The 25,842-nt window shown below is 55.0% G+C and overlaps 2 protein-coding genes across 2 annotated transcripts; one reads left to right on the top strand and one right to left on the bottom strand.

Annotated features, from left to right (window-relative positions):
• Positions 1-8,433: 8,433 nt before the first annotated feature.
• Positions 8,434-16,913, top strand: ITPKA (inositol-trisphosphate 3-kinase A). Its single transcript, XM_042940522.1, has 7 exons — positions 8,434-8,947; positions 14,823-14,919; positions 15,005-15,221; positions 15,353-15,557; positions 15,787-15,888; positions 16,145-16,216; positions 16,332-16,913. The coding sequence occupies exons 1-7, from the start codon at positions 8,459-8,461 to the stop codon at positions 16,533-16,535; spliced, it is 1,386 nt and encodes a 461-aa protein (XP_042796456.1). The 5' UTR covers positions 8,434-8,458; the 3' UTR covers positions 16,536-16,913.
• A 235-nt stretch (positions 16,914-17,148) lies between these two features.
• Positions 17,149-25,223, bottom strand: LTK (leukocyte receptor tyrosine kinase). The gene is given in 28 exon segments (XM_042943127.1): positions 17,149-17,232; positions 17,360-17,653; positions 17,745-17,835; positions 17,912-18,046; positions 18,153-18,181; positions 18,183-18,230; positions 18,580-18,696; positions 18,792-18,823; positions 18,826-18,904; positions 19,279-19,344; positions 19,346-19,379; positions 19,881-20,076; positions 20,533-20,625; positions 21,069-21,221; positions 21,759-21,856; positions 22,778-22,941; positions 22,944-22,975; positions 23,023-23,096; positions 23,098-23,162; positions 23,368-23,390; positions 23,393-23,431; positions 23,434-23,503; positions 23,640-23,806; positions 24,264-24,362; positions 24,365-24,430; positions 24,524-24,571; positions 24,574-24,656; positions 25,207-25,223. Coding segments are annotated over 28 exon segments (2,496 nt in total).
• Positions 25,224-25,842: the final 619 nt, after the last annotated feature.

The raw sequence follows: 25,842 nt of genomic DNA, 5'->3' as shown, positions 1-25,842 counted from the left end.
TCTCCACTGAGGCAGGGCCTCTGAACCAAGATCTTGACCAGGCAGAAGATGTTGGCTTTATTACACACCCCTCCTCCACAGCCCCCACACCCCCACCCCCAGCTGGGCTTCTTGGCTGTTCACTTGAGGTATTTCTTACGCTGGGGAGTTGCTGCCATGGCTCCCTACTCCACACCTCCCCCACTCCATGTGGTTTCAGTGTTGAAGGGTGCGGCACCTAAGGCTGTTTAACACATTTTTCACTTCCTTCCAAGAGGCAAAAAGGCCAATGTCCATATGCCTGGCTCATGATGTATAGGTCTGTTTGTCTGTCTTGCTTCTGACAGGTGCAGGGAAAGTCTGCCTGCAACTTCCCTTCAGAAAGAATGCTTTTGTTCTGTTTCTGTGAAGTCCCGAGCTGTCACTCAAACTGTACAGATATTTGTAAATAAACTTTACACCCTGTTTTAACAAGGGGATCGGAATTAATCCAAGGATTGCATCCTCAGTGGCAACTCTCAAAGTCACGTTTTCAAAGTCCAAGAAAGCCTCTCTTTTGCTTGGTTTCCCTCCTTCCCCTTCTCTTAGCCTAACACCCCCCAAAAGTGAAAGTGACTGCTTTCAACTCTTTAGCAACCTGGTTACCCAGAAGCTTCTCTAGTATGGTAGTTGTCTACAGCCAGGGAGCCCTCCACTTGGCCTGGTTTACTTCCTATCTTGGAAGATACCAGCAACCTTTAACAGAACTAGGTAGGGCCCTGATAACACTGCCTAGCCCTAGTGAGAGGCTGGTGCTTCCAAGCTTTCAGTTGGCCTTTGCTATGCTGTCTCCTGCCTATCATGAGTGTGCAGAGGGAACCCAGGGACTGGTGACCATGGAGAAAATACTGATAGCCTTTCATCGATCCCCCAAGCTAGGGAGATCTGGAACGCCTCCACTCCCCCATTCGCTGAGGATATGTCTCAAAACTTTCTGGCCATGCTTTAGGAAGCAAAATCCTGGATCATCTATTTCCCTTTATAGACGGGAAGGTGTGAGGTGACAATCAATGGTAGGATCCCAGTCCAAGCCTGCCTCTGGTATTGGGAGAGGTGGGTCCCTAGGGCTAGCCCAGCAGCTGTGCCCAATGAGGTTTTCTCCCAACTCATCAACACTCCCACTACCTGAGTGCTGGCAGCAGTGGGCTAGCTAGGCCCTAGAGAGCAGGGATTCTGAGCAGAAAACAGCCCTATCTGCGTCTCCCAGGATGCAGTGCCTTGGGGCAGGCATACCTGAGGGCAGAAAGGAAGCTGCCATAGGCAGAAAGATGTGGAAGGGAAAGAGGTGCAGGGTCAGTCAACTTCATCTTCTGGCCTTGGTGTGGGCAGCTTTCCTTGGGTAATCCTAGGTGGCAGTGTCCAGCACCTCTTGGGAACTAGGAAACCATCAACCCCCAGCATGGAGTTTTTGCGTGACTTCACTGACCACTGAGGGCCTCTGAGCTCCCTTGAGGAGGAAAGTGTTGGGGGGCTGGAGGGAACAGCAGCACTAAAAGAGGGCCAAGGGGTAGCCTGCCTTCTCTGCAGGGTTCCCCAGGCCAGCCCCAGTCCTGGCTGAGCAGAACCTGGAGCTGGTGTTTCTTGGCTCTGCGTGGGGGCTCAGCTACCGCAGCATAGGCACATCTAGGGATTCCAGATGGTGCTCTGGACCCAAAGGAGAGCCAGGAGCCACAGGACATTGCAGGCTCAGTACAGGGTTCATATCCCTGCTCTGCCACTTACTACCTAGGCCTGAGCTGGTTAACTCCTCTGAGCCACAAATCTCCCATCTTTACAACGTAAGATCCGTCAGAGTGGTCGTAAAGATTAAGTGTACCTTTCCCCAGAAGGGGTTCAATAATGCTGTTGTTAGAGCAGAGGCCACTGTTCTTGGGAGGAGAGACTTCAGGGGCAGAGTGGCGGGGGCGGGGGGTTGGGATAGAGTGGGCAGTGAGTTGAGGGACAAGGTAGAAGCTGTAGGAAACCAGGCAGAGTGGGGGGCAGCAGAACCGCCAGAAGCTGAAGCACTTAGTTCAGGAACTCCTGGCAGCAACCACCTCCAGGGTCAAGAAATTCTGCTTTCAGGTTGAGATTACGAGCGTGGGCACTGGAGCGGGTCTGGGGAAAGTCCAGGGAAGCAGAGCTGCTTTTTGGCCTGCCCTTGCTGCTTATGTTCTCTCCAGAATGGACAGTCTGAAAGTGGCTCAGAAGACTCCCACCTCACCACCACCCCAGCAATCTCAAAGATTGTGAGGCTTGACCTACTCACCACCACCAAGAGTAATTAAAACATACAAGCAGTACCAAACTGGAAAATATGTGTAAAGATGACTAAGAAAATGTTCTGATCTTTCCCACAAGGACTATCTGGATACCTTCTTTAAAATATCAAAGGAATTTTTTTTCTTTTTCAGCTGTCAGTGACCCTGGTTTGAAAAGTGCATGCAGAACAGACACATGAAAAGATGCTCAACATTGCTCATCGCATCATCAGGGAAATACAAATCAAAATCACATTGAGATACCTCACACTGGTCATAGTGGCTAAAATCAACAACTCAGGAAGCAACAGATGTTGGTAAGGGTGTGGAGAAAGGGGAACACTCTTGCACTTTGGTGGGAATGCAAACTGGTGCAGCCCCTCTGGAAAACAGTGTAGAGGTTCCTCAAAAAAAAAAAAAAAATTAAAAATAGAACTACGCTACGGCCCAGCAATAGCACTACTAGAAATTTATCCAAAGGATACAGGAGTGCTGATTCATATGGGCACAAGTATCCCAAAGTTTATAGCATCGCTATCAACAATAGCCACATTATGGAAAGAGCCCAAATGTCCATCAACTGATGAATGGATAAAGAAGATGTGGTATGTGTATATACATACATACACACAATGGAATACTACCCCTGGTGAAAAAGAATGAGATCTTGCCATTTGCAACAATGTGGATAGAACTGAAGTGTATTTTGTTAAGTGAAATAAGTCAGAGAAAGACAGATACATATTTCCACTCATATGTGGAATTTGAGAAACTTAACTGAAGACCATAGGGGAAGGGAAGGAAAAATAAGTTAACAAACAGAGAGGGAGGCAAACTATAAGACACTCTTAAATACAGAGAATAAACTGAGGGTTGATGGGTGTAAGAGGTGGGGGGGAGGCTAGGAAAACGGGTGATGGGCATTGAGGAGGGCACTTGTTGGGATGAGCACTGGGTGTTGTATGTAAGTGATGAATCACAGGAATCTATTCCCGAAGCCAAGACTACACTGTATATACACTGTATGTTAGTTAACTTGACAATAAACTATTAAAAAAGAAAAAAAGAAAGTGTAGGCGGAGACCAGGTCTTGCTCAGCCGCAGACACATTCACCTCTCACCTGGAATGCACTGGTCTATCTCCACTGATTTTCCTTGGAGAACACCTCCTCACCCTACAGAGCTCAGCCGAAAGGTCACCTCCTCCTGGAAGCCTTCCTTGATCTCCCCTCCCAATCTGGTTTGGGAGCACCTTCTACTGGCTCTCCCTAGAGCAGCACTCACCAGGTAATAATTTATGAGTCCCCACCCTGAGCCTGTTAGCTACTTGGGTCTGCCGCATATCCGCAGCACCCAGCGCCACCTGGCACTTAGGTAACGCCCAGTAAATGTGGTGGAGGGAAGGGGGGCAAGCGGATGTCCAGCGGAGCCGACGCGTTCTGGGGCATTCGATCCCACCTGTCCCTCCCATCCTGTCCCCGGACCGCAGCGCCCAGTCCTTTGGGACTCGACCAAAGCCAGCGAGAAACGCGGCTGCGGCAGGTAGGCCCGTTCACCCCAGGGCTAGTGTGCCGCCCAGCCCGGACGAGCCAACACCCTTGACTTGGGCTCGCCCACTGGGGCCGGCTGCCCGCACGTGCGCGCGCACCTCCAGCCGTGGACGCCAGCAGGATGCGCTTCCCGGCGACATCCCGGGTTTGGGAGCGGGGCCTCGGCTTTCAACACCCGCGTCTTGGGGCCTGCGCGCGACTTCCCGGTGGCTCTTTTTGTCCGGCCACCGGATGCCTTGTGGAGTCGGCCGCCTAGCACCAGGGGTGGAAGTCAGGCTGCAGAGAGGTCACCAATGGAATTAGGGGAGGCACCCACGCCCTCGGGCACAAGATTCAGGGAGATGTCCTGCGGGGCACCTCGGGGACAGAGGCCGACCGACGGGCACCCACAGCATTCTCAGAGCAGTTCCTTCGACCGACCGGCAGCCGCATCCCTGACCTCATATGCTCTCGGTCCCCTCTGCCTCCACTAGGCCGCGGGAGAGATCCTGCGGGTTCTGAGTTATGAAGAGAGGGAGGAGGGAGAACCACAGGAACACAGGCTCCTGGGAGGGATGGGAAACCTTGTTTCTGAAGTGTGTCAGGAGAGAAAATGTTCTTATTGCGCATACACAGGCGCGGTGACACATTTTGTTTGTTTTAAACCAGAGTGATTCAGATGGTGAAGGGTCAGCAAAGGCTGCTGGATCCCTAGCCCTGCTAAACTAGCCTAGCTCGAAATCCCAGAATATTCCCATCAGGTCTATCCATAATGAGGTCAAAGATTGCACGGGGAAGGAAGAGAAACCTTCTCAAAGAAAAGGGTCTGGGGCTGTCAGGTGAAAACAGCCATTCACTCCTCTTCCCAGGAGGAAGGAGACCTCCAATTCTAACCCCACCCTCAAGTTGCCATTGGCCCTGGCTTTGGCCAGTCCTCCAGCGCCCTCTCTAGTTTGTTCTGGGCAGAGATGGGACCCAGACCGACCAGGATGGGGAATGGTTGGGATGCATGGAGCCCCTGAAAGGGCAAGGTCTTAGTGACAGCCCCTTGGAAAAAGAGCCATATAGCACCCTGGGGCCTGTTTTCTGATGGGTCCTTTCTGGTTTCCTTTCTCCAGAAGACAAGTGTAAAATGATACACCACCATTCCATATAATGAAGGGAGGTCATTATAGGAACTACTCCTTGTATCCTTTTCACCTAGCACAGTGCCTGGTTTGAGGAAACTGCTCAAGGGAAGTTTGTTTTCTCTGTGAATCAATGAATGGATCACAGGTATTGTCACAAAATATTGGAATCTTGGGGTCAGGAAGTCCCTTGGAGGACACCAGTTCTCACAGAGCACATCTAGGAGTTGTTGACCAGAATAAGAACCTGTATCACTTGGTCCAGAGGAAGATTTGCCACCACCCTGCCCCCAACACACAGACACAGACACACACATGCACACACTATAGAGGCTCTGCTTTCTCTAGGGAAGCTTTCAAGGTCCCTCAAAGCAAAGGCAGTGCTCTGTCCTTTCTCCCTCAGGTGAAAGGGCCCGCCTGTGGCTCTTGGGAAGAAGAAATTAGTCCTGTGCCTGGCAGGGAATGGCGAGCAGTGATTTTACTCCTGCCCCTCAGGGTGGGGAGAGAGGGGCAGAGCTAAATAAGGCAGGTTGGGGAATGAAACCAAGCCTCCAGAAAACCCTCACCTCACACACCCTATTTTCCAGGCCTCCCCCTTTCCCAGCTTTGTGCCCACTGTCTTTACTGCCTAGGAGGGATGTAGCTCCCAGGCCTGATAAATCCCGAAAGCCATGGAGAGGAGTGAAGACTCAGACACTCTAGAGAGAAGGCCTCAAGGGTACAGGAGGATCCCTGAACTGAGATGCCACAGAAGAAGAGAGATCAGTTTTCTCATCAGACACATAGCTGGCCTTGTGAATAAGGCAGAGAGACGCACATGGCCTATCTCAGATTAGCCACCTCATGTCCATCAAAACCTTGCAACATTCCTGTATGCCCCCGTTTCCCATTTTTGCAACACACAAGAGGCCTTTCCTCCGTCTATATAGTAGTCTGATTTTCTCCACAGCACTCTACGCGTAGCCATCTACTCACAGCTTCAAGAACTGTGGAAACTGAGGCACAAACAACATGATTCCAGGATTTGAAAGGTCATTCCTGGCTCAACTAAGACAACATGAGACCCCCTGACTTGTCCCACTGCTATATCGGGACCCCCGGCTCTGCCCCAGTATGTGCCCCTATGCTTTCTGCCTGTAGTAGGTGGAGGCAGACTCTGCCTTCCTCAGATAAGGAACTAGAGACTGAACTATAAGATGCTAATAAAAGAAAGTATGCACGGCACAGGAATAGAAGTCAGTGGATCTAGCCAAGACTCTCTGGCTTTTCCACCAACTAGCTGTGTGGCCTTGTGCAAAGACTGTAACCTCCTGGGTTGAGCCATTTAACTCCTTTGTTACTTCTCCTGTGTTTTGAGGAGAACAGGATGCACCTAAAGGTCCTTCCCACTCTAAAAGTCTATGAAATTGGGGCCCCTGAGTGGCTCAGTTGGTTAAGCAGCTGCTGACTCTCGGTCATGATCTCATTGTTTGTGAGGTCAAGCCCTGCATTGGGCTTCCTGCTAACAGCAGGGAGCCTGCTTGGGATTCTCTCTCTTCCCCTCTCTCTGCTCCCTCCTCTCTCTAAATAAATAAATAAACATTTTCTAAAAAGTCTATGAAATTAGCTCTCATTTCAATACCCATTCCCAAGTTTGCCCTTACCTTTCCACTGAGGGATACTTAGAAAATATGGCAAAGAGCTCTTCTTTGGTTTCTGGGCTTAGGACAAGTGCCTAATAGAAGAAGAAAAAGAATTGCCCTTGAGTTTTCTCTTGGCAGCCAGCTCCTGGCTTGCTTGTGCTTCCAACATTGTCATATATATATATATATATATATATATATATATATATATATATATATATATATATATCTCACAAACATTGACAGGTGCACAGTGCATGTTCCCTCCTCTCATTTCCCTCCCACCTTTTCAGTTCTGGCGAGTCCTTGTTGACTCTCCCCATCCTGGGTTTGCCCCCAGCCTGCCCCTACTCTGAGGGCAGTACCAGTGCCACCAGAGACCAAGTAGCCCCGAAAGAGGGAAGTGAGTGCAGGAGACATGGCTTTTGAGCCACCAAGCTCTAGAGTACACCCTTCACACACATCCAGGCTCCTCTAGATCTCTGTGCCCAGAGAAAGTAGCCATGCCATTTCCCAGGTTCTCTGAATAGTCAAACTCCTGTATTTCCTTCTTTCTCTCCTTCCCCTCCACTCATCCTTCCACACTTTTACTTTCTTCATCAATTCCCCCAGGACCTTCTCCTTTTTGCTCTGCTGAAGCTTCCCATTTTCTCTCTCTGAACCCTCCTTTTGTCTCCTCCTGGGCCATCCTTGAATCTAGCTGAAGGGAGATGAGGGGAAGGAGAGCTTCTTTTGGCTTTCATCAGCATCAGAGGCAATCCTTCTGGGGCATCCTGCCCCACAGGGTCCCCAACAACCCTGAGGCACGAGGCACCTGAGGAGGGATCCTCCCCGGTGGCATTTTGGGGGAAGACAAGAAATGCTGTGAAATACAAACTCTACTTAAAGCAGCCCTGCAGTTCAGCCGACCACTAACTTGTGAAGTGGCCAAATACTGCACCACGATGCCACGGATGAGCCAGCGTCGTGACTCTCTTCCCCTGTCACAGCCACAACTCTGGGTCAGGTGAGGTTTTCCTAAATTTACAAAGGGAAGAGACGTCAAAGATCACATCTAGAGTGTGATGAACCTGAGACTGGCTCTTCCTACCACCCACACTAAAACTATTCTCATATTGTATAGATTTTACATCTTTCATTTTATTTTATTCTCATAGAAATCCTGTGAGGTAGACGACAACCCTGCGGAAAAGAATCAACAGTTCAAGGAGGTGAAATGACTTGCTTAGGATCACACAGCAGACTCCACGCTCCGAATTCCACAGAAAAAGGAATCAGAAGGCCACAGCCCCCGCCAGCCAGTAGCCAAGGGATGCTGCCCAGGACTGCGCCAGGACTCGCCGCGAGATTCAGGCCCCGCCCCCCTGACCTTGTTCTCTGCCAGCTGAGAAGTGGGGAGCTTGGGGGGAGGAAGCCTCAGGTCTTGCCCAGGACAGAGTCCCCACTTGGGCGCACGCCCTGGGGTGAGGCTTCCCCAGGAAGCTGATGGCCTTGCATTCCATGCTGAAGGAAAGCCCGGAGACCAGGAATCCTTGGCCCAGGATGGATCGTGGAAAGGAGCCGGAGGGACTGGGTAGGAGAGCGAGAGCAGGACCAGCTCCAAGGCAGTAGGGCCCGGGGGCGGAGCGACCCCTCCGGTCTCTTCGAGAGCGGGGACAGAGAGGCTGCGAAGGCCAGGCCCTGACTTTGTGTCCACGAGGTCTGAGCTTCCCGGTCACCTGGAGGAGCAACAGGGAGCCCTTGCAGGCCCGCGCTTTCTCTGAAAGTGAAAGGAGTGGGCGGGGGGCGCGGCCGAGGCGGGGCCCAGGCGGGCAGCCGCGCAGGCTCCGCCTCGGGGCAGTCTCGCGCCGGGGGCGCTGAGCGTCTCCAGTCCTCGCTGCGCCGCGGGCTGGTGGGCTTCGCTGAGGCTCGCGTGCGGGGAAATGACCCTGCCCGGGGGCCCGACGAGCATGGCGCGGCCGGGGGGCGCGGGGCCCTGCAGCCCGGGGTTGGAGCGGGCCCCGCGCCGGAGTGTCGGGGAGCTGCGCCTGCTCTTCGAGGCGCGCTGCGCGGCGGTCGCTGCCGCCGCCGCCGCAGGGGAGCCCCGGGCCCGCGGGGCCAAAAGGCGTGGGGGACAGGTCCCGAACGGGCTTCCGCGGGCTCCCCCTGCCCCGGTGATCCCGCAGCTGACTGTGACAGCCGAGGAGCCGGACGTACCCCCGACCAGCCCGGGGCCACCGGAGCCGGAGGGTGGCTGGCTCCCGGCCGTGGGCTCCTCACACCTGCAGCAGCCGCGCCGCCTCTCCACCTCGTCGCTCTCCTCAACTGGCTCCTCGTCGCTGCCCGAGGACTCAGAGGACGATCTGCTGAGCGACAGCGAAAGCCGGAGCCGCGGCAACGTGCAGCTGGAAGCCAGCGAGGACGTGGGTCAGGTATGGGCCGCGGGGGCGGGGCCAGCGCGGGGCGCGGGGGCTGCGTGCGGCGGACCCAGCTCTGACCTGGCTGAGCGCCGACTTCTGCGCTAAGCTCCCTCCGCCTGGGGTCCTGCTTAGCAGGAGCATGGGGTTCTCAAGGACGCGCTGGGCTGACCTCCCTCCTTGGCAGTTTTCACCCGGCTTCCACCTGCGGGTCGCTGCCCGAGCCCTGGGGCGTCTAAGAAAGAGAGGGAGGAGGAGTCTGCGACCGGTCGCGAGCACCGGGTAGGGCGGAGGTGGAGATCGTGACTTGCTGGCTGCGAAGTGGGGCTGAGGGATCGGAGGGGCTTGGTCTTGCCCCGCGAACTCTCGAAGAGAGACGGGTGAAGGAGTCTCCCTCTCTCCCCACCCCCTCTCCCGCGCGGCGGCCCCACCCCCCGCCGTTGCCACGGTTTCCCTCTCCTGAGTGGGAGTGGAGAGGCGCTCCAGGCTCTGCTCGGGAACCGCCGCCGTCTGCTCCCGGCGCCCGCACAAGATGTGGACGCAGAGAAGGGAGGGGCTTGGGGCTGGGGGCTCCGGTAGGGAGTGGGACGCAGCCCTCCCTGGGTTTCCTGCTCCTAAGGAAAGCCGGGAGGAGGTAAACTGAGGCTGAAAAGCGGGATCCGCCTGCTAGTCCCTACTCCGGTAACCTGGCTGTTCCGGTGCCAGGTTTGACCCTCAGATAACCCCGGCCAGGGTGCAGCGAAGTCATTCCCATGCCTGCCCCTCAGGGGTGTGCGGCGCCCGGGATAGCCATCTTGACCCCCTCGTTTTAACCAAGGCCAAATACTTTAAATAACTACCCGCGGTCAACGCGAAGGAGTTGCTCTACATCCACGTTATGCAAGTGTCCCTGGAGTGGAGGGAGAGGCGAAGGGCGTCCCGCAGGCTCTGGTGGTTCCGAGCCTGCCCAGAAGGGCGGTGAGAGCGGAGGACACTGGGCGCGGTGGGGAGAGCCCAGAGGCGCGGCCTCTGCCTGCTGAACCCGGGCTTCGCCGCTCGTTCGGACTGGATGAGGCGGAGGAGACCCTGTAACGACTTGCAATGGATCTGTGAATCAGTTACCCGCTGAGACGTACATTCTCCAGAAGGCAGCGTGGTTTGTAAGGTACAAGAGGGAAAAGTCTCATAGAGCAGGAACACACAAACGCGCACACACGCGCACACCCCGCCGCAGTCAGGTGTAGGGTGCGGGGAGTCCCTCTCTCCTCCGCGGATGAAAAAGATACCCCTCCCTGATCCGTGATCATTCCTAGTACAACCCTGGCTCACAGAGGGATGCGGGTGCCATCGAGGAATCTCCAAAGCCGTGGAATGTGGGGCAGTGAGAGGCCTCCTTTCCTACCTCCTCCGAAATCCGGAGCAGTAGTTCTGGGTGCACCGTTCCCCGGGTCAGATCTCTGACAGCGGAGAGGCGGGATCAGGAGAAAGGACGCCAGGAGGGAAGCCTACCCCCCCCCCCGCCCCCGCCCCTGTTTCCCTCTTCCGCCTACAGTCGGAGGAGGGCCCGGGGCCCAATCCTGCCTGCAACATAGGCACCCCGCCTGGGGTCAAGACTCCGAAGACCAGCTGCAGCCGTGCCCTAGGCGTCTTCGGCCGGCCTCTCCCTCGCCGAGCTTCGCCTTCTATCGGCGCAGCCAGGAGCTGGAGCAGAAGGCCGCTGCGGGCCCTTACAGCTCCAAGGCTGCGTCTCCCAGGCCCTCCCAACCCCCAGCCCGCCGGGGCCTCCCCGAAGGCAAACAGCCACGGAGGCGGCAGATAAGCCAGTAGGTGTTGACAGAGGCTGCCTGCGCCCGCGTGGAAGGGCCAAGCGCGGACTTTGCCTCACAGCCGGTCGGGGAGCGGCACAGAGTGCCCGCCTAGGCTGCCTTCAGGGCTTCCCTGGTCAGGAAGCTGAGGCCATCGGTTGGCTGACGGTGAAGGATGCGCTGGGAGAAGGGTCCTGCAGCAGAGCTCGGGAGCTCCCAGCTTGCCAGGCCCTGACACTAGGGTATGGGTAGATAATGGTATAGCTGGAAGCAAGAGGCGGCCCTGAAAGTCTCCACTTTGCCTCTGCCTGACACATCTTTCCCCAGCTCCTAGGAGCACCACACAGCCTGCCCAGAGCCTGGAGCTGGGCTCCGGCAGGGTACTATCCTGGGACTGGGCAGCCTGCCTCCTTCCTGGGGCCTTTCTTCTGGAAGAGGGAAAAGTCACGGGCAGGGAAACCCAGACAGATCAGGAGAGGAGTTGGGGGCCTATCCCCAAGAGCACCCAGCATGACTGTCCTCTTAGGCCTTGTCTGCCTCTTAAAACAGTTTTGGGGTGTTGCTGTAGGGAGGGTATCTGGCTCCTGTTCATTTGGTTCTCCTCTTTCAGTGCTCTAGGATGGGTAAAGAGACCTCGATGCCATCCTGTCCTGGACCCAGAACTCCCACACTTCACTTTTCACTAATTATAGAGCAGAATTTAGGTTAACAGACTTCCTTTTTAAAAAGCAAATGCCCCTGGGAGGGTGAAGTCGTGGGTCACTTATACCTTAGTGCAAATCATTTTATAAATTTAAACTGATTGCTCCCACCACCACCACCACTACCACCACCACCACCACCACCACCACCACCACCACCACAGGGAGTGCAATGGGAACATGAGGAGGGGGTTGGGCTGGAAGAGTGCTTCAGCCCAAGACTGAATGGCTGGAGGTAGGGAGCCAGAGCCAGAGTCAGGAAGAATGGGGATGAGTATCTGGTGTGCTGTAAGAAGCAGGAGTCCTCAGGGCTTCCAAATGGAGCTTGGACAAAGGAGGGTCTGAGGCTAATGTCCAGCCAAACCCTTCCCAGAGAGAGATGGTCCCTGTTTAGCCCCAGGGGTATGGATCAGAAGGTGCCCCTGTGACTTCCTCAAAGACTCTTTCACATAATCAGCTCTCCTGGTTTTTTTTTTGCCCCAAGATGCCCAGGCAGCCTATGGGTGTGAGTTGGTTTCCCAGACTTCTATGGAGGGTAGGCTGGACCCAAGGTTGGGGCTTTGGCCCTGTTTCCAGCTAGAAATAACAAATCTGCTTTTTGATATCCATATAATAAAAGCCTTACCTGCTCAAAAATATCTTCCTTGCTGTTGTTCATGTGCCAAAATTCCCGCCCACCCACTAAAGAATGACTCTTCAGGAGCCTTTTTGAATACATGCATTTTTATCTGCATTATGTTCCCTGGAGGAGGCAGCTTCCTAAGATGGATGGTGGTGAGTTCATTGATACTTGCATAGACTCCTTCCGTGTTTGACCATATCCCTCACTGGCAGGGGAGCTAAATTCTGTCCTACCAACCTCAGGAAGTGGCTGGGAGGGTTCAGATGAAACCCCCTTGTAACCTGCATGGCTGGAACCAGCCTTAGTTGCTGCTACTCTTGGCTGATATGATCCTCACAAAATTGGAGGAGAATAGGTGATGACCCCATTTTACCTCAGCTTGGAAGCAAATCAGTGCTGCGTTATCATGCATCAATCAAGTGACAGTAGCCCAGGACTGCAGGCACTAAATCTTCTACTGGGCCCACCTCCCACCTTCCATCCCCACTCACTGCTCTCACAAAATCCCAAAAGAAGGGATGGTGTGGTTCTCCCATCTCACCTAACCCAGGGCTGGCTCCCTCTTCCCCTGGGGTGGCTACAGAACTAGATATACCCTCCAAGTCCATTCTGGCCCCACTGTCCCCAAGCTTCTGTCAGTAGGCCCCTAAAGCTGCCTGAAACCATACCATTAAACCCATTCCTTTGGATGAAGACAGAGATGTCCAGCCAACAGAGAGGAGTTTGCAGGCAGATCTCAGTGTTTCCCCAGAGAGCAGACAGCCCACCTTGTGGCTGCAGATTGCTTCATCTTACACAAAGCGCTTTCTCATGCAGGGTCCCATTTGACCCCCAAAGGGAATTGGGGTGGTAGAATGGAGTTTGGAACCTGATGGAGTAATTGGGACATGGGGGAGGAGGTTGGGCTGGTAGAGAACTTCAGCCAGAAGCTGGGAGGCTGGAGGCAGGGAGTGAGGGGATGTTAACTCCTCTGAGCCTTGATTTCCTTCTGTAAAATGGCAATAATGCTACCACCCCATGCTCTTGCTTTGCATGTGAATGATTTGAAAATCATGAGTGGGAGAAGGGGGTATAGGATGGTGCCACTGAATACACATGGCGCATACATCTTCCTGGAATTTTACTTGAAGATTTGGAGGTGGGAGAGTTTTATAATAAAACTTGGATTTATTATGCAGCAGAATGCAAACCTTGCATGTATTTAAAGAGTAAAAAAAGGAGTTTTGAAAGAGATGTCATGTTTCTAGTGGGCTGCTTCTGGCTACACCCCCAGATCCCTGGGGGTTGGACACGTGATCACACCCTAGTGTGCCATGTAGGGACTTCAGTAGGAAAGTAGGAGCAGTGCTTTCTGATGGAAGATGAGAAGCGCCTGGCAGGCAGTAGGCGGTCAGTAAATGGTGGCTCGTGTTATGGCAGCAGCTCTATCCTCCCAGAGGAAACAGGCTCACACAGATGAAATCCTCACTTTGGTTCACTCAGCTAAAAAGTGACAGAACACATGATTCCAGTGCCCTGTCACTAACCCCTATCTCCTCCCCATGGGAAAGCAGCAGACTTCCCCTGTTTAGGCCAAGTTCTCCCTCTCCCTCTTGGAACTCTCTCTGATCAGGGAGGCTGTATTTCTGTGTTCCAGCCCTATAACTCCTGCAACACATATGCAACTCCTCTGAGGCAAGTACCCCTACGAGGAGGCAGCAGACACACAGTATGGATGAGCAAACCTGTGTACTTTAGAGGGTGGACACAGGGCTGATGAGTTTTGGGTGGGAAAAGGAAAGGTCCAGAGTATGAGCTGCTCTCTGAATTGGGTGGAGGCCAGAAGCCATGGTCATGAGGCAAGAAGCACACCAAAATCTACATTTCCTTCCCAGTTTCATCTAAAATGATAGGCTCTCAGCTCTGCATCCCATTTTCAAGGCTCAGGTTTCTGGGTCTAGATCAAAACCAAAGATGCCCCGAGCCTTGCCAACTGGTGAGGAGTGAAAAGGCATCAGGAATAGCAAGAGGGTCTCAGGGAGCCCTAAGCCATTCTTTTCCCAGGCCCTGCCAGGCTAGCCTCTCTGTCCTGGGCCTTTGCAAAAGTTTGTTTCCATGTTTGTCTCCCTAAATGAGAGTAACCAATGGTCCAAAGTGAACGAAACAAGAATCCAAATTTGTCCAGTTTCTGCTTCATGCCAAGGAATGGGGCTGGGGAGGATGGAGCCTGTTACACTCAAGCCTCATTTACTACTCATAACAACCCAGGGAGAGTGATTATTTCCCCATTTTACAGATGAAGAAACTGACACTCAGAGGCCTGTTTCTCAGGCCCCAGAATCTCCTGAGGCAATGTTAGAAATGCAAATTTTTGGCTCCACCCAGACCTACTTAGAATTTCCCCCTGGGGCAGACCTGAGCGTCTGCATTTTTTAACCGGGGTGAGCATCAGGTGATGTTCAAGCTCAGGAAAGTTCTAAATCCTTGACAGAGCACTTTAGTAACCTGCTCACACAGCTCAGAGCAGCAGGAGTGGGGTGCAAACCTGAGCCCTTTGGTATTAAATTCAAGGCTGTTTTCAGTACAGTCCATAAGCTGGATATCTGCCATCACCCTGTGCCCATCTCAGTGTCCTCCACATAGGCTCACAATAAACTTTCCTTGAGTGAGTGAGTGAGTGAGTGAGTGAATCGTGGGGCCCTAGCTACTTGCGGTGGGTTGGGGCAGGAGACCCTATTCCAAAGGAGGGAGGGCTTAAGCACTGCTGAGACGCCAACGTGCACGCTGGACCGTGTCGCTTTCAGAAAAGCCACTGGCAGAAGATCCGGACCATGGTGAATCTGCCCGTCATGAGCCCTTTCAAGAGGCGCTATGCCTGGGTGCAGCTGGCTGGGCACACGGGTGAGCACAGGGCAGGCGCCGGTGAGGTGGGTGGGTGTCTGGAGTAGGAAGGGACCAGGCAGCGCTAACTGGTGCCAGTCTGCAGGGAGTTTCAAGGCGGCTGGCACGAGCGGGCTGATACTGAAGCGCAGCTCCGAGCCGGAGCGCTACTGCCTGGCGCGGCTCATGGCGGACGCGCTGCGCGGCTGCGTGCCCGCCTTCCACGGCGTGGTGGAGCGCGACGGCGAGAGCTACTTGCAGTTACAGGACCTGCTCGACGGCTTCGATGGGCCCTGCGTACTTGACTGCAAGATGGGCGTCAGGTACACGTGTCATGCCTGGCTGGGCGCGCACACAGGGAGGGGATGAGCGCTCTCCCGGGTGCCCAAAGCCGCCCTGGACCGGGTCCAGGTGTGCGCCCTCTTACGCCCCGCCGCTGCCCGCGCCTCCGCAGGACTTACCTGGAAGAGGAGCTGACCAAAGCCCGCGAGCGGCCTAAGCTGCGGAAGGACATGTACAAGAAGATGCTGGCGGTAGACCCTGCGGCTCCTACCGAGGAGGAGCACGCGCAGCGCGCGGTCACCAAGCCACGCTACATGCAGTGGCGAGAAGGCATCAGTTCCAGCACCACACTGGGCTTCCGCATCGAAGGCATCAAGGTGGGCCAGTCCCGCTTCGCTTTGCAGAGCCCTGTCCCTCCCTCAGCCCTAACCCCGCCGTGCGGTATCTGCCCTGTTGTTGACCCCCACCACGAGGCACCCTCTGGCGGCCTTTCTGCGGTCCCTGCAACTAATGTCCTGGGAGGTATTGCTGCTCTAGTCTGATCCTCTCCCCTTGAGCTGAGGAGAGACACGGGGACCCTGACCCTTCCTGTCCCATCTCCTTCAGAAAGCTGATGGCTCCTGCAGCACCGACTTCAAGACGACGCGAAGCCGGGAGCAGGTGATTCGTGTCTTCCAGGAGTTTGTGCAAGGGGATGCGGAAGTGCTGGTGAGCGCCGGATCCTAGAACCCTGGGGTGGTGGGGAAACCTGAAAACGAGGGTTGCCCCTAGGTCATCCGGTTTAACTCCCTCGCCTGTGATCCGCACCCCCCCCCCCAATCGTAGCATTTATCCCACCTGGGGGCCTGTGTCTTCCTCACCACGGTATTTGCCATGCCAAGTATGCTTCGTGGCCCCTAATATTAGCAGAGGCTCAATTAGTGTTTAATTAATTTGCCTTCCTCTCCTACCCTGTTCTCTCCAGAGGAGGTATCTGAACCGCCTGCAGCAGATCCGGGACACCCTGGAGGTCTCTGAGTTCTTTAGGAGGCACGAGGTAAGAGGGGTGTAGGCTCAGGTGCGGGAGTTGTGGTCTGCGAGGGCTACAGCAGGATTAGGATGGGGGGCTTCTCCAGGAAAGGGGCGTGGCCTGACCATGTGGGGCTCGACAGGTGATCGGCAGTTCGCTGCTCTTCGTGCACGATCACTGCCATCGCGCCGGTGTGTGGCTCATTGACTTCGGCAAGACCACGCCCCTCCCCGACGGCCAGACCCTGGACCACCGGCGGCCCTGGGAGGAGGGCAACCGCGAGGACGGCTATTTGCTGGGGCTGGACAATCTCATTAGCATCCTGGCCAGCCTGGCTGAGAGATGAGGCTGGGCCCTGGTTCTGACAGATGGACCTGCGGCCGTGTCCACACCATGCATGCAGCCAGAGACTGAAACCCTGTGGTGCCGGGAGGTTCACACGGTTCTGAAGGCCAAGTGCCAACCACCATGGGACACACTGCACGAGCAGGGGGCTGTCTCCCATACAAGCCCCAGAGTTCCCAGAACCGATGGCACTAATTAACCCAGGGAGGGGGGGTAGGGAGGCTGGCTGGGACAATGGCCTCCTTCCTCAGCCCAGCTCTCTTGAGGGGGCTGCATATCTCTCTAGAGAGGCCAGATAATGAATTTTATTTCACAAACACTAGATCTATTGGTCTAACCTCCCACACTACAATGGACAGCCTTTGCCAATAAAACTCAAAGACACCAGCTTTGGTGACTCAGGCCTCATCCCCTCCCTCCTCTGGTCCCTTTCTTACTTCCCTAGCATCCTTCATGTCTAGGCAGATCACTGGAGGGTATGAGAAGAGCTCTTTATTAGAGGCATTTGTAGGGTTGAGGGCTGCCCAGATGAAAGACACTTATGGGTGGGGGAGGGAAGGGTAATCCAGAGAAGGCTTCCTGAGGGAGGCGATTTCAACCTCTGGTCCCAAAGATCAAAGGCTGGGAGTGTCCAAGCTCTTCTCCAGGAAGCCTGGGCTGGTTTCCAGGATGGGGAGTCCACTGGTGCCTGGCCAGTTCTGAGACAGGCCCAGACACGCAGTACAGACTGCAGGGGACAGAGGCTACTGGAATAACAAGCTACCTAGAAGCCTGAGGAAGAGTGCAGGGAGGAACCATTGCTACAGGCACTGCCTGAGTCCTCACCTTCCGGGCCCCAAGTGAGTCCTCACCTTCCGGGCCCCTTGGGGCCCAAGAGCCATAGGGGGGATTCCAAAGGTTCTGAGGTTGGAGGTCCCTGGATTTGGGGTCTTGGGACTCGAGGGCAGTCAGGGGCCAAGGAGGCTCCCTATTCAGCTCTTTAAGCTCTCCAGATTCAGTTCCTGGGCCCGTGGGGAATCTTAGGCCCTCCAAAGACTTGCTCCCCAGCCCAGAAGCCTTTTCCTCATCCAGAGTGGGCAGGAGCTCCATTGGCAGGAATAAATTCAGCACATCCGGGTCCTGTAATAGAAGGGCAGGGGAGCAGCTTTGTTTTATGGCTTCCTTCCTGACCCTCAAGATCAAGATGGTCAAGGCAGGTGAGGGGGCACACCTGAATGCAGTACTGAAGATGCTCCAAGATGCTGGCAAAACAGGGGCACAGCTGAGGTTGGTGCAGCCAACACCGTGTCATGGTACAGTACCTGGGAGAAAGGTAGGATTTTGTGCCCACCCATGGCTGTGAAGGACCTCCGTCCCTGGACAACACTCCATACTCACACAGGCCCTGGGCAGCCCCTGGGAGGGCCCATCTGTCCCCCTCCAGTGACAAAGTACAGTATGTCCTGGTTGGTGCACCCAGGGTAGGGCATGTAGCCTAATAAGAAGATTTCCCAGAACAGGACCCCGAAAGACCTGCATCATGAGTGGGGGAAGTTCAATGAAGCCCATTAGACACAGCCTCCCCTTTCCCTCATGTAAGGTGGCCCAAGGCCAGGGAAGGGGGCAGGCATGTTATCACCAGGAGTCTGTCTTGGATGTGAAAATGAATGCCCTCCAGAAAGGCCTCTTCAGGCATCTACTTGACTGGCAGCAGAGCCTACCGCCCCCCCCCCCACTCCTAATAACTGGTTCTACAGGAGGGAGGAGGGGAGTGAGACACTGCTCAAATGCCACCAGAGTGCTGGTAAATCTCTTGGAGCAGCAGCAGCTTTCCCCACGTCCCCAGACCCCACACCTGTAATATCATATTTTGCCATCCTGAAGTCCCCAGTACCAACCACTGGGCTGAGTCCAGTGCAGCCCAGCAGGCAGTTCCTGGCATCAATGTCCCTGCAGGCAAAAAAAAATCACTGCCAGAACTCAGAAGCTCTGACCCTGAACTATTTCTATAAAAGTTATGTGGAAAAGCTATTCCTTAGGGATTAGAGATTGGGCTGCTCCCCCACCTGCTCTGAGCCAGGATCACTCCCAACCTGTGGATTTTCCTTCAGGTAGTGGCAGCCCTGGGTTATGTCCTGAGCCAGCTGGAGCAGGTCCCACATGGCCAGAGGTGATGGCTGACCCTGGGTAGCGCAGAGGGTGTGTTAGTCCATGCTTGTTTTGGGACACATGGACAGGGTCTTTAGATGGGCCAAGAGGGCTGGGAGAAGGGTCTTACCAAGTGTGGCCGGTTGTTCCTCAGGAAACTGTTATGTCCCCTCTAGACCTCAACTCCAGCAGAATTAGGCGAGGGGCAGTCCAGAGTCTGAGCCCCACTCAGCGCACAATGTTCTGATGGTTGAATGTGCTGTGTGGGAGGTGCACATACCCCAGTCACTGACAGGGAAGGAAACCAGGCTCTAGGCTCCACAAAAGTGGAGACAGGCTCTGTATCCCTAGAACTGCTACCTCTCAGCTCCAGGGTGAAGAGAAGCTGTCCCAGCAGGCAGTTCAGTGCCCACCTTCCACCCCTGCCCCTGGGCCCAGGTGCACCTGATGCGGTGAGAAATCCAGCTCATCCTGACTAGAGCAGAGTTCTGGCAGGGTCTGGGGAGGAAAAGGGCTCCTGAGCTCCCCCAGACATTTCAGGAGGCCAGTTGATCCTAGCTCTAGCAACTGTTCCTCCCCCCATGGAGCCCTGCTCTACCCTGAGCCAGGAGTTCCACCCCTCTCCCCTTGACAGCCACCTGCAGGGGGTTGGGGTCCCCAGGAAGGCCAATTACCAGTCCTTCAATAGACTTCTCCCAAGGCGCCATGGCCCAGTGCTCTGCAGGAAGACAGGTTGGAAGGGAGAGGGTGGCTGGGCCTGGGGAAGGGTCCTGGAGGGTCTAGTGCCTCCTTTACCTCCCTTGCCACTCCCTATACACCCAGGTGGCCCTATCTGAGGACTCTGAGGCTTTTCTGCATCATGGCATCTCCCCAAGTACAAGCCCTGCAGAGGCAATGCTGACTGGCACAGAGTTAGGGCAGAAGAGAGAGCAGGTATGGGCTTAGGGTGAGGGTGGGAGTCTGTGATGAGGTTTTCCTTATGTCCTTGCAGATACTTGCTCCAAAGAAATCATGGGGTCCCTAGCATCCCAGGACTGGGGATGACAACTGACCTATACAAGTCACTGTGCCTTTTAGAAATTCTCTGGCCTCTGTCTCCTCCACAGAGGGGTTGAGGCCAGATTCTCTCTGGGAACCATAATTCACCACAGCAGGGAACGGGGTGGAAGAGGGAGGGATTCAGAGTGCATAGGTTCTCAGAAGGAGGGGGAGAACTCACCTGAGCAGAGTGACATTGGCTGGGGAAACCTCTGTAAGTCCTGGGGGCAGAGGCCAGGACTGGGCGGGGCCAAACCCCACCTGGCAGTAGTAGAGGTTGAGAGGTGTCCTGGTGGTGGAGGTTTGAAGGTAGCTCAGCTTGAGCTCAGGGTCATGCAGCCTCATCTACCACAGGCCCTGCCACTTCTTATGGTTCACTGAAGAAGATGGCAAGAAGATACCCACACTGTTTGCTACCCTTCTGCACAGGACATCTCTCCAGATGTCCATTAAGGCAAATGTTTTCCCTGGGCCTCCACAGCTACTTCTACTCTTAGAACCCTAGAGGAGTCCACCACTGCTCTGCTGGAAGCAGGGTTTTTGTTTTGTTTTGTTTTGAGAGAGTGGGCACATGAGTGCTAGTGGAGGAGGGGCAGAAAGAGAGGGAGCATAGAGGATCTGAAGCGGGGTTCCATGCTGACAGCAGAGAGCCCAAGGCAGGGCTTGAACTCATAAACAGTGAGATCATGACCTGAGCCAAAGTCGGACATTTAACTAACTGAGCCACCCAGGTGCCCCAGAAGCAAGGGTTTTGAAATCAGCCTCGTCTGTCCCTGGGACCCCGCGCAGCTCAGTGACAAGGTGGGCAGCCATACCTGTTGGATGTTGCTTACCCAGAATAAGAACCCCACACACCATAAGGAGGCTCAATGTAGAGGTCACAACAGTCACCAACAGAACCAGAGGGCCTGGTGAGGTGGGCAGGTCTAGGGAGAAAGAGAGATGCCTTCAGTGGGAAGCTTTTCTCTGTCCCCCTACCCAAATTTTACCCAGACCTCAAGACTCAGCCAAACTGTTAACTTCTCCATGATGCTTTCCCTATTTATCCTAGACAAAAGCAACCTTTCCTTTCTGAGAACTCCTAAAACATTTTAAACCTCCCATGGCAATTGTCACTTTAATAGATTTCTAAATCTAGATCTAGATAGATAAATAGGTAGGTACATAGGTGGATAGGTAGATATCACCCCTCCCATACTAGACCACTAGACTACATGCTCCTTGAGGGCAGAGCATGCACTGATGCATATCCAGCCTCCTGCCCAGCACCTAGAATGGTGCCTGGCACATACCAGTCATCTTTCCCAGCAGCCTACTGCTCCTCCCAGCCCGTGGCCCCAGGAGTCCAGACCTTGGACAAAGGCAGGACTTACCTGTAGCATGCATGTAATGTTACCTGCAGCTAGCTCCATGCCCCCTGGGCACATGCATTTGGCTAACCAGAGCTCTGCCTGCCACTGGCAATGGCAATGACTACAGCTGAGGAGGAGTCAGCTCTCTACCTCTCTGTGGCTCTCCATGACTATGAGTAAAACAACTGATACTGCAGGGTGAAGGTGGGGGACAGACATACTTTTTCCAGCTATGTGGTTAACTCTAGCCCTGGACTTTGAACAATGAGCAACACCAGAGGCATTGAAGGGGTAGGGGAAGGGCTTGCAGGACTCTGTCAAGTCCATATACTCCCTCTTCTGGGATCCTGGAGCTTGGAGGATTGAGTTTAAGAATTCATAGCAGGAGGGGCACACCAGGCTCTGTGCTGACAATATGGAGCCTGCTTGGGATTCTCTCTCTCTGCTCTTTCCCTGCTCACACACTCTCTCAAAATAAATAAATAAACATTAAAAAAAAAAATCATAGTAGGAGATATTTGACAAGCACCCCAGAATGCCTCATACTGGCATCACAATTGACCACCCAGTTCTTGACAACTCCCGTGCTGTCCAAGAAACAGGTGGTTCAGAGCAGAGTTGGTGGCTCAGATGGGAGTGGGCTCAAAGATTGAGGAAGAAGGCTAGACCCAGCTGAAAGCTGGGGGGGTGGGGGTAGGGGCCAATACCTGCCAGAGGCTGCAGAAAGCGTTCGCTGCAGGGGTGTATGAAGGATACCCCATCTTCTCCATCAACCCAGAGGATGTCAGTCTCTGAGGCCTGGAAACTGAAAGTGTTAGAGTGTTTGGCTACAAAATGAGGGAGGGAGGGGGGCAGGGGCATACAGATGGGAAACTGGCTTGGGAACAGTAGGGAAGCTGTTGTCTCCCTAGCGCGAATCCCCTGTGGCCCTCTCTACACTAGCATTACAATACCGGTGCTGCCCGCTCAGAAGTGGGAGCCAGGAGCCAGGGAGGTGGGATGGGCATAATCAGCTGGAACCTGAAGGCCTTGCTCAGGGACAACCTGAGCTGGGGCAACCTTCTGGTCCACCTAAAACCCTCTGATTTCAGGTCCTCAGATATAAAATGGAAGAGGCCCAAACCACATGTTCCATTTTTGTGATAATGGAGATGTGTATAAAGTACTCATGAACAGTATGGCTCAGACAGACCCCAAAGCTCTGTCTCTTTACACCAGTGATTTCCAAACTCTGGAGTGTATTAAAATCACCCAGAAGATTGATTAAAACACAGATGGCTAGGAGACTTCCCTAGAGTATCTGATTCAGTAGGTTGGAGAGGGGCTGAGAATTCGCATTTGTAACTTCCTAGGTGGTGCTAATGCTACTAGTTTAGGAACCACACTTTGAGAACTGCTGATTTAAATTATCCCTGACTTCCTGCCTCTCTGCTCGGCTTGCTAACTCAGCCAGCTCTAAGTCTTGCGGCTGCTGTAGAACACGGAGACCTGTGGTGATGAAAAAAGTCCTGGATTTAAATGAAAATCTAGGGAGTCCTGTCTGCTTGTATGAGTTCTGTCTGCTTGCAACTTATTTGATCTCTTTTTTCTAAGAGCTATTACTTTTATTGCTCTGGCCCAGGACAGGGCTCAAGCCCTTTCCCACCTGTCCTTTAGAGGGCTTACTCTAAGGTTCTCACTTCACTTAACCCTGGGAGCTGCCCAGCTGCCCTCCCCAAGAGTGCACCTGTCCGAGTAGCGGCCGCCGCCGCCTCCACCCGCAGTACAGGCCCCGCCGCCGCCCCCGAAACCTCCGGCCAAGTGTAGCCCAGGCCTCTGCGCAGCCCTGGCCGCCCCCCCGCCCCCCGCCCCCTCCAGCAGTGGACGGCCGGCCTGCGGAGAGGGGGCCTGGCCCGCGACGTCCAGCCGCCCCCTCCACCTGCGGGGCGACAGCAAGATGACTGGCAGCGAAGATGGGGGCTCTCCCCACGGCCCCGCTTCTCCCGCTGCTTCCGGGCGTCGCCGAGCGGCTCTCCAGTTTCTCAGGGGCAGTCTCGGTCCTGGCGCCTCAGGTAGGCCCGCCCGCCTCCTCCGGCCGCCACCAGCAGGGGCTCCAGCTCGCCGACGCGCAGCTATGGCGCCGGCTGCGCGTTGAGGGGCGCGCCCTCCAGCCGTCGAGGGAGGACCCGTGCATCAGGCACCCGAGTAAAGGCTCAGGGACTGGGGACCCCAAGTCCGGGACGCAGAGCGTGTGTGCGCGCGTTCGCAGGAGGAGATTTGGGACCCCAACGCGGAGCGCTGAGGGCGGGTGCTGAGCGCGCCGAGGCAAACACGTACCCGAAAGATGTAGGTGGCGCCCCGCCGCCTCCCGCCCAGCGCCGCGACCCCGGGACCCCTTCGGCCCCTCCGTCGCCGCGTGCTCCTCAGCGGTCCGAGTCTCTCCGAGACAGACGCGCTGGCTCTGCCGGCTCCCCTGGGGACATGGGGCGTCGGATGCAGCGGGGCCCCATGCTCCTTTCGCGGTGCGGCTGTCTTAACACCGCGGAGTGCCCGGCCCTAGCCCTACTCCTGCGGAGCTTAAGCCGCCTTTTCCCACGGGCCCCGCTTACTCGGGGACAGGCATCCTCTCCCCGCTGCCCCACTAGGATGTAAAGCGGCTCCCTGCGACCAAGGGAGAAGAGGGCGGAGACGAAGACGCCCTGCGCCCGCCACGGGTGGTTCTTGGCGCCTTTGCTCCCCGCGGCTCCGTAAGCTAAGGTCCTGCGGAGAGCAGGTGCTCGGTCCCCAGCCCAAGCATCTTTGGTCGTCGGGCTACCCGCCTGCGGCAGAGGTCGGAAACAGAAGCGGCTCCAGAATTTATCTCAGGGACTTAGGCTGTAGTCGATTTTGAAGGGTTGGGGAGACCCAGGGTTACACACCAGAAAATTAGATTTTACACTTACTTTAGCAGGCGTAATGGAGATGAGGGGAGGCTCAAGGCACCCGTTGGTGCCGCAGGTGGTTAGGGGCAATCCATTTGGTGGGAACAGGCTCCTAGATACTGGCTCACTCCGTGGCGACTATTGCCACCCTCCCCCGGTTCTGCTGGAAGAAGGGACAAAGTCTCCAGGGCGCACATGGTTGTAGAATACTCTAAGACAACGTGGTGTTCATGAGGCCGTTGGTCCCCTGACTTTAGAACCTCAGACTGGGAGGTCACCACCCACCTCTCCCTGCTCTGCACTTACAGGTACCTGTCAGTGCCCTGTCCCACCACAAATGTACGCCTTTCAGAGTCTTTTGGACCCCCACTGTCGCCACCAGGCTGCTGCCTGTGTACCACTTGTCACAGTTTGTGTGGGTCCTCCACAGCCGCTGTCCCCGCAGAAGAATAACCAAGGCCCTTCAGTGCCTGGAAGCAGGGAAGGAGGAAAAGGTCATATAAGCACCTGCCCTAGACTGGTAAGGTGAGCAGAGGAGAAGGGAGGAAGGAGCTTGGAGCTTACCTGGGGAATTAGGGGAGAAGCTGGCTCCAAGCCACTAGGTGGGGTGGTGATATTCCGTCTTGGGGGCTTGGAGCTGGCAGCCACAGGGGCAAGGATGATGGAAACGGTGCCTGGGACCGTGACTGGAGCAGAGACTGGCTCCTGAAAGGTGACAGTGAGATAGCGGGGTTGGGAGAGGGGGCAGGATGTTAAATGGGAGACAGAAGATAAAGATAGACAAATGCAGACACTTGCCTCTCGCAGCCATGCTCCTATCGCCACTCAGCCAGGGCACACCAGCATCTAGAAGCAGCCCCCCACCAACTGCTGTTGCTGAAGCCCCATGGGGTGCTGGCTGATACCTCTGCAAGTTTCTCCCCTGGGGAGTCCTTGTGAATGACTTGGGGGCTGCCCTGAGATTGTTCCTGCAGGTCCCCCACCCTTTCCTTGACTTAGCTAGGTAGTCTCACCCCCAGGCGGTGCTGAGACCCCAGGGCCTGTCCCTCCTTCCCAAGCTGAGAGATGGGGAACCTTGGATTGAGGTATGCACCTTGCTTCTGGGACCACTCCTGGAGCACTGACCCAGAAGTGTTGGCCTTGAGAGTTCCAGACCTCTGTGGGAGCCACAGGACCTGTCTGCCTTCACTGCTTTTGCCAAGCCTAGGAAGATGCCTCTAGCCAGGTGGTTCCTTGACAGACAGAAGGTACTTACGCATGGCTCCAATCCATAGCAGCAGCCAGCTCAAGCAGCCCATGGCTTGTTCAGCCTGCTGCACTGAGGGTTGTAGGCTCAGACCTTGCCACTTTGCCCGTCTTCCCCTTATAGGAGCCTCCAGCTACTTGCTAGACACTGATGGTCCTAAAGCCTGCCTGGCCACTCCCACCTAAGACCCTGGCCACTCCCATGCTGAAGGAGGGGAAGGTGGGGCAGGTGGGCAGGGAGGTCCCCACGCTTTCAGGAAGAGGCTTGGGAGCACACATCCAAGGGCTCCGTGTCTGGATCCACTGGGTTGGCTGCTGGCTGTCTCAGAGAATGAGGTGAGTGCAAGGTAGGGGAGAAAGTGCCCCCCACCCTTTTGAGGCTGGAGCCTGAAAAAAATGGCAAGCCACACCCTAGATACTTGCCCAAGCTTCTAGGTCTTTCTAACTCCCACATCGGGAGCAGTGTGGTGACTGCTTCATTGGTGGTGGGGTGTGTGTGTGTGTAAAACACATAGGAAGTGCTCTTTAAACAGCCCCAAGTTAGGCAGCATTACTTGTCATTACTTGTGTCTTTTCAGTGCCTTTGTAACTGAAAGGCCAACTCTCCAGATACTCTCAGAAACATGCGCCTCTGGGTTCACTTCAT

This window comes from Panthera leo, chromosome B3, assembly GCF_018350215.1.
Source record: "Panthera leo isolate Ple1 chromosome B3, P.leo_Ple1_pat1.1, whole genome shotgun sequence".
Classification (NCBI taxonomy): Eukaryota; Metazoa; Chordata; class Mammalia; order Carnivora; family Felidae; genus Panthera; species Panthera leo.
Note: the sequence above shows the minus strand (reverse complement) of the source record. Positions and strands in the feature narration are given on the sequence as shown.

What these genes read in the sequence shown, in the direction of transcription:
- ITPKA (XM_042940522.1), top strand. Translation starts at nt 8,459, where the DNA reads ATGACCCTGCCCGGGGGCCCGACGAGCATGGCGCGGCCGGGGGGCGCG. An exon ending in CCAGCGAGGACGTGGGTCAG is followed by an intron (nt 8,948 to 14,822) that starts GTATGGGCCGCG and finishes TGTCGCTTTCAG; the next exon opens with AAAAGCCACTGGCAGAAGAT. An exon ending in GCAGCTGGCTGGGCACACGG is followed by an intron (nt 14,920 to 15,004) that starts GTGAGCACAGGG and finishes GCCAGTCTGCAG; the next exon opens with GGAGTTTCAAGGCGGCTGGC.